Genomic DNA, 7,268 nt, shown 5'->3' on the forward strand with positions numbered 1-7,268 from the left:
AAAAAAAAAAAAAAAATACTCCAAAATCCTATGACTGTGCTGTAAATCCATCATAAAGCCATTCCATTCATACCTATCCCATCTACAACGTGATGCATGCCGGCCGGCAGTAGAGTGGGTCCCCACTTCTAAGACCCAGTTTTTCCAATCGCGGCTTCAGTGATAGGTTGCTAGGTAGTCGAACGTCGGCGACAGAAACACTTTCTACTTTCTACGAAAGATATTCAACTCTACTATTCTTCGCCTTTCCACGCAATCCAAAAGCCATAGACCGCCTTGGTTATCATCACCCCTTCCGGAGCTGTCTGGGTATGACGTGAGACCTTTTCGAATCAAAAACGCACTCCCAAAACCACCCCCAACCGCCGAATCGCAAAAGGCACCCGTAGAAAAAAAAAAAAAACAAAACCATGTCCGGCTTCGGGGAGTACGCCCCCAACATGGTGCCCACGGACGCGCTCGTGGTGCGCGACCAGGCCGAGCCGGCCCACGAGCTGGTCCAGTACACGGGCGAGGACCTGGCGCGGCCCACGTTTGGGCCGTCGAACCCGTTCCGCGACGACTCGTCGGCGGCGTCCTCGTCGCAAAAGCGCAAAAACGTGCTCACGGGCTTCGCTGAGGAGACCTTTGTGTCGGAGCACACGTTCCGCAGCAAGCACCGGGCGGTGGAGCGGCGCGGCGGTCCCGAGCGCGAGTTTCAGTCCGGGGCCGAGGTCAAGGCCGAGGCGGCGAGGATACGCAAGACGCGCGAGGGCAAGGGCAGCGCGCTCGTCGCCGAGGGAGACGGCGAGTACAAGGGCCCCTGGGCGTCGTACAAGTCTAGACAGGGCCGCGGGGTCGAGGTTGGGCTTGAGGGTGGCGAGGAGCTGGCGAGCGACGAGGAGTACGAGATTGTCGAGGTCGAGGACGACGAGGATGAGGATGTCGTGGAGAGCGGCGCGGTCGTCCAGCCGCCGGCGGAGGCGTTGGCGAGGCGGCAGCAGGTCGAGGATCTCGGCGACGAGACGACGACTTTCCACGGCTCAGAACTCTACGACTACCAGGGGAGGACTTATATGCACGTAAGTTTGTTCCGCATCTGTGACGTGTGGCCAAAACGCCGCTTGCGCTGCTTCACTACTGACACACTTGTTTCCCTCGACAGGTTCCTCAAGACTTGGATATCGATCTACGGAAAGAGCCAGGGAGCACAACAAATTACATACCCAAGAAAATGGTGCACCAATGGAAGCACCACACAAAAGCCATCACCTCACTCAACTTCTTCCCCAACTCGGGCCACCTCCTACTATCCGGCAGTGCAGATTCGACCGTCAAGATATGGGACGTGTACCACCAACGAGAGCTGCTGCGGACGTACTCTGGACACAGCAAATCTCTATCAGACACCACATTCAACACGAACGGCGACAAGTTCCTATCAGCTTCTTTCGACCGCATGATGAAACTCTGGGACACGGAGACGGGCAAGTGTATCGCCAAGTTCACGACGGGCAAGACGCCGCACGTTGTGCGCTTCAACCCGACGTCAGAGCTCGGGCACGAGTTCCTCGCCGGCATGTCGGACAACAAAATTGTGCAGTTCGACACGCGGGCCGGCAACGAGACGGTGCAGGAGTACGACCACCACCTGGGGCCCGTCAACACCATCACCTTTTGCGACGAGGGCCGGCGCTTCATGACGACGTCGGACGACCGCACGCTCCGCGCCTGGGAGTACGGCTTCGGCGTCCCTATAAAGTATATTGCCGAGCCGTACCTGTTCGCCATGACGCGCGCCGCCACCCACCCGTCGGGCAAGTACGTCGCCTACCAGAGCTCCGACAACCAGATCGTCGTCTACTCGAGCAACGATAAGTTCCGCCAGAACCGCAAGAAGAGCTACCGCGGCCACAACAACGCCGGCAGCGCCATAGACATCGACATCAGCGCCGACGGTCAGTTCCTGGCCAGCGGAGACACGGGCGGATACGTTGTCTTTTGGGACTGGAAGAGCTGCAAGATGTTCCACAAGATTCAGGCCGAGGATGGCCAGGTCAGCTGCGTCAAGTGGCATCCTCAGGAGAGCAGCAAGGTCGTCACGGGAGGCGCCTCGGGTATTATAAAATTCTGGGACTGATGGGCAATGGTAAAATGGCTCAAGGACTTGTTTTCTTTTGCGGCCAAAAATATTTAGCCTGTCGGCTTTAATAAGAAATGAAAGAATCAAGAAAGAGTGTGCCTTGACCTGACTGTGACTGTTTTTTTTTTTTTTTTTTTTTTCCAGCTCGGGAAGAGTACTTTTAACACCCCCCTTTTCAAAGACTGGTTTGTACGCGGCGGTGATTGCGAGGTCGGGTGACGGAACGAAACCATTAGGCTTTAGACAGTTGAGGCACCAAAATCATGTCTTTTGGGTGCTTCCCTCACAATGACCATGTTCACAACCAGACAGTATTTATCGCGACTCGACATCTCGGCTTTGCGACTTTAAAGCTCAAAAAGCGCACCACAATCTTGAGAACAAGACACAGGTTCCAAAAAAGGGGACTTGAGTTGGTGTCCCATGTGAGCGACATTAAATTGTTGATATCAAGAGGCATGCTCATTAAGCCTGGGCGGCTTGGAGCCAGGGTATTGTACAGGAAAGAATAGACCAAAAATGAAATACCATGAATTAATAATAACAAAGGAAACAATGCAAATGAGAAGAGATAAAAAAAAAAAAAAGATAAAAGAAGAGAAGAAAAGAAAATCACGCTGGCTAGAATATGCAAGCCCACCCGAATGCTTTCGACAACCCCCTCGTCTAGTCGCGTAAACTCGCTTCCATTATGTGTGGCCCTGGCGAGCCATGCTGGGGTCATATTTCATATACAAGACATTATGTACAAACATTGTGGGAGTGTGAAAAAGTGGCGTGAGAGAATCACTGAGAATGTCGGTCGAATAGCGCCTATAAAGGAGCTCAGTCGTGATCATATGAAGCCCGGAGGAATGCCGGCGTTTTGCGGAGGTATTGGGGCCGCTGAGGTGGCTGGCGGGATCGGGGGTGGTTTCGACGCCTGTGCGGTACGTAGCGGGGCCGGCATAGTGAAGGATGAAGCCTGCCCCGAGGCTTCGGAGTCCTGTGAGGCTTGGTGTTTATGTGACGCAAAAGTATCGTCCGGCATTTTGTTGGATCCCTGGTTTGGACTCGACAAGGCGTCCTTGGACGATGATAAACCACGCTTCATCATACGTCCCAGTACCGTCACAAGTTCGCAAGCGTCATTAAACATATCGTTATCGATGCCCTCTGATGCTTCGTACACCTCAGTAATGGTGTCCTTGGCGAGCTTTCGGCTGCCCGGTCCGTCGTGCATGCATTCGTACAAAAATGCGGCGTACTCGGTCTTGACTGATAGCCGTAACGAGTGTGATCCCCATAGCAGCTCCTCCGCCATCGACACTGCCTGCTTAAAGTAGGTGTGTGCCACGGGCAGAAAGTTACCAGCTGGAAGGAGAAAAGATGCCGGTGCTTCAGGCGCAAACCCGGGTGGTGGACGCACTGTCCCACCTACGGGGTCTCCTTCTACTTCGTGGTTTGATTGCCCAGATATCCTCTCGCCAACATTAAAGCTATAGTCATTACTCGCTGGGCCCTTGCCTTTGTCGAGCCGATGCTGCTCGTTGGATAGACTTTTGATCTCGGGCGAGGCGGCGCTCATAGTTGATACCGGAGGCTGGTTGTGGAAGAGAACAAAGATGTGGTAAAAAGAAGCCCGCAGCTTGTACGCAAGCACCTTCAGCTCGACGTAATGGCCCACCAATGGCAGGACGTACTGTTCCAACATGACCAGCCCTTGATTTGACAGCCATATTATATGAAAGTAGAGATCCAGTGAAGGCGTCTCTGTCCCTCGAGAGGTTTCAAGTCGTCTTTGCTTCCGGGCCTTTACCAGCTGCTGAGAAAGACTTATGGAAAGACCTAAAATCTTGAAGAGCATCGATGCCAGGAGGGGATTCTCAGGCTCGACTGTCTTGGCAAATTTGCCGAGGAACTTTTGATCCACTTCGGAAGACGCCATCAGGCAGGCAGGCGAGTTCTCCGCTGTGGACGATATCTATGTTTGTTCATTAGTCGCTGCGTAGCCTTCGAGCGTTTGCTGTGACAGGTCGATCACCCGGCTATCAGGAATTTCTCAATACATACCTCGATTTCCTTTCTAGACCTTTACTTTGGTCTGGAATCCCGTGAAGACGTTGAGAAATCCGGGTTGCTTTGATCTTGCGCCAGCCGATATAGTCTGGTGTGCTCTCCCGAGATGTCGAGAGGTGCCCAGCCTGCAGAGAACCAACGGCGATGCAAAAGGCCTGGGCGTTGGATGGCACAAAGGTTTCCACGGGTGTCGATAGGCTGACGGGTAGGACCACAGATTCACAAACGCCGCGAACGCCAAAGCCCGGGTCAAAATGAGCAACAGAAAATAACAGCTCCTGGACCCGAGTCATATCATAGCAGAAGGTTGCTGAGAAGTCGTCAAGAAATTATGCGGTGATTAATGGGGAAACGAACGTCTTTGACTATTTTCCGGTCCTGGTCATGCGCTGGGTTGAAATGAGCGTGATCTGAAGTTTGGCCTTGATTCACCGTACGAGGATTTCGTCAGCTCCCACTCAGACGTTCCTTTCTTGCACTACGCCAAGCAAGCAGGGCAAATCTGCCCTTATTGGTGCAACGGTGGCCAATTCGAGTTGAGAATGGAGGCCACCGGATGTGGAGAATGTGAGCCGAATTAAAAGGCCAATGGCAACTGGCCGTTCCGGGCGGCCGGGTCCTTTGGGTCCTGGGAGCTCTCAAATCGGTGACGTCCAGTGAATCTCGAGTCCCGAGGGGGTGGAGATGCAAGAGAAGGCGGCCGGTTGTTTGAGGCTCAAGTCTGGATGGAGGTGGGCGGAAGGGTGGCTGGGCTTAAGCTCGAATCAAGCATGACGACGCAGGCAGGTATATGCAGGTCGATCCTGTTGGCCGGGATGATTTCATATATGAGCCGGCAGAGGGTGCGTCTGGAAGAACCCTCCTTGCCGATACGATAGGCGCCAAGAGATGGAACTCCCTCCGTGGTCCTCCTTGATGCTAAAAGATGCTGCAGTATCGGCACTGGCGTTTGCTATCTTGACAACTCCCCGTTTCAGAATTCCTGTGTTGTTTGGCGACAGGACAAACAGGCACAAAAGGAAGGGCGACCAGTTGCAGCGACGAAACCGAAACCCCCAAGAAGCGGTGAAGCAGGATGACCGTCCGGGAAACCTGTTGTGGGGGCCCAGTTTTCCCCGGTCCACGGGACAAGATCTCGGGAGAAGCTGTTCGGGACCACAATGGGGGTTTTTTTTTTTTTTTTAGGAAGAACAAAAAATTTGTGACAGAATCTTGAAGCTTCCAATCCAAAAATGACGACTTAAACTGGCTCAGACTTCCAATAGATGTAAGCGTAGGTCGATGTCAACCCTGTAAAGTCGTGCTTGTCTTTGGTAAGCGCGTTTTTGGTGCGCTAAGAACAGACAGCGCCGAGTCGGCAACCGGCGCTACCTGAGCAAAAAATTAAAGAAATAAAAATTTAAAAAAGTCGAAAAATGGCGACCACGTAAACTAGCCTTCAACCAAAAGAAAGGTTACCTCGGACTTTTTGGTAAAACGGTAGAAGAATCTAGCCGTTAAACTTTTTGAGTGACACGGACGCACAAACGAAAAGAGCTGAAAATATAAATAGAAAACAAAAAAGTCAACGAGGCGCGTAAGATAAAACGAGCGTGATGCGGCCCAACAAATGATGGGAGTCGCCGCAAGTGGTAGGTATTAGGTGACTCTTTTTCTCTCTCTCTCTCTCTCTCTTTTCTCTTTCTTTGCTGACAGGCGTGGGGTCCACCAGTGAGACAAAATAGCCCTGCTTGACTTCTCCTGCGTCTGGGATGAGAAGATGGTGCGGGAAAGAGGAGAAAGAAGAGACACAATATGCGATCTCAGATAAGTGCCAATGCACCCTCATGCATTTCTCTCCGGTTCGCAGCCCGCTCGTTCGCAAATGCAGTTGCGGTTGCAGCGCAGTTGCAATGCAGCTCAGCGCAAGGATAGGCGGGGAATCCCCAGGAACACGACAGGGATCAACGTTCCTGACGGTTTTATCTTTTTTTTTTTCCTCCTTTCGTTTCTTTTCTCTGGTAGTTTCGTTTTGTTTGTTGGTTTTGGCGCCTTCTTTCACAAATACTGTCGGTTATGGCCTCCAATGATGGCCGCGTCGAAGCGCGCGACTGCAAGGTGAGTTGGCCTCGGCTCGGTTCATACAACCGCTCGATTCCCGACCTCACTCCGCTTTGCCGGCAGAATCCAACTTAGTCGAGCGCGCCCTCGTCAATTGCAGAAAATGACCCAGCAGACAGACAGGCCTCCACTATCTGCTTGATCTCTGGCTGCCTTAAACCACACCCGCTTCTGCTGCTTGCTGCAGCGCGCCTCGCCTCACCTCGCCTCCTCCCCAAGCCCTCCTGCAGCATGCAGCTCCGGTTTTTTCTGGGGCGTTCGGGAGCGGGTGGCTGGCCGAGACCTGGCTGTCAGACTAGCGAGCGCGGTTGGACTTGGGTGCGTTACGTGACGTTTGGTTGAACGTTCTATTCTCGAGGCTGCATGTCAAAAAAGGGTCAAGAAGAGGAAGCATAAAGAAAAACATGCGTTACAGAGTTCGGATGGGCGAACAAATTTCATTTCAAATTACATAGATACAAGGTAGGACGTGCCGCTACCGGGATGAAGCGCTTTGTCAACCCCCCTCAGAAATGAGCATTACCTCAAATCCATTTGACCTTGTTCGCAACCCTGTACAGCATACTTGGCAGAACCTCAGCCGGGGATTGAGGCTAGCAAGCTACGTAGTAAGTGCCAGGCTGCCGGGTTTGGTAATATTATCTTGACTTCAGTAAAATCACAAGATACCTATGTACAGTACAATATGTACAGTAAACACATGTTCGCGCACAATCCAACAGGGCCAAACACGGGAAGGCGCTCTCCTTCAGTCACTTGTCTCAGACATGCAGGCAGCCACCAGACGCAACTAAGCGCACGCGGTTCCGCTGTCTGGTGCATTGGGTAAGGTACTTCAGACTGTGACTGTACCGGTAGATGCCGCCTGTATAATAATAATAATAATAATAATAATAATAATGCATGCGTTCCCGCCCTTTGTAACTCTTGTTGGGACAGCGACGAGACCTTGGTTTACTTACTCCCCACCACCCCCCCCCCCCCCCCC

General features: G+C 52.5%; 2 protein-coding genes across 2 annotated transcripts; one reads left to right on the forward strand and one right to left on the reverse strand.

Moving 5' to 3' along the window:
* Positions 1-410: 410 nt before the first annotated feature.
* On the forward strand, positions 411-2,119 carry PpBr36_01560 (uncharacterized protein; the record flags this gene model as incomplete). Its single annotated transcript, XM_029888745.1, has 2 exons — positions 411-1,061; positions 1,145-2,119. 2 exons carry the CDS (start codon positions 411-413, stop codon positions 2,117-2,119), a joined length of 1,626 nt encoding a protein of 541 aa, XP_029752427.1.
* An 838-nt stretch (positions 2,120-2,957) lies between these two features.
* PpBr36_01561 (uncharacterized protein) lies at positions 2,958-4,473 on the reverse strand (the record flags this gene model as incomplete). The annotated part of the gene is made up of 2 exons (XM_029888746.1): positions 2,958-4,085; positions 4,171-4,473. The coding sequence occupies 2 exons, from the start codon at positions 4,471-4,473 to the stop codon at positions 2,958-2,960; spliced, it is 1,431 nt and encodes a 476-aa protein (XP_029752428.1).
* Positions 4,474-7,268: the final 2,795 nt, after the last annotated feature.

The sequence above is a fragment of the Pyricularia pennisetigena genome, chromosome 2 (assembly GCF_004337985.1).
Source record: "Pyricularia pennisetigena strain Br36 chromosome 2, whole genome shotgun sequence".
NCBI lineage: Eukaryota > Fungi > Ascomycota > Sordariomycetes > Magnaporthales > Pyriculariaceae > Pyricularia > Pyricularia pennisetigena.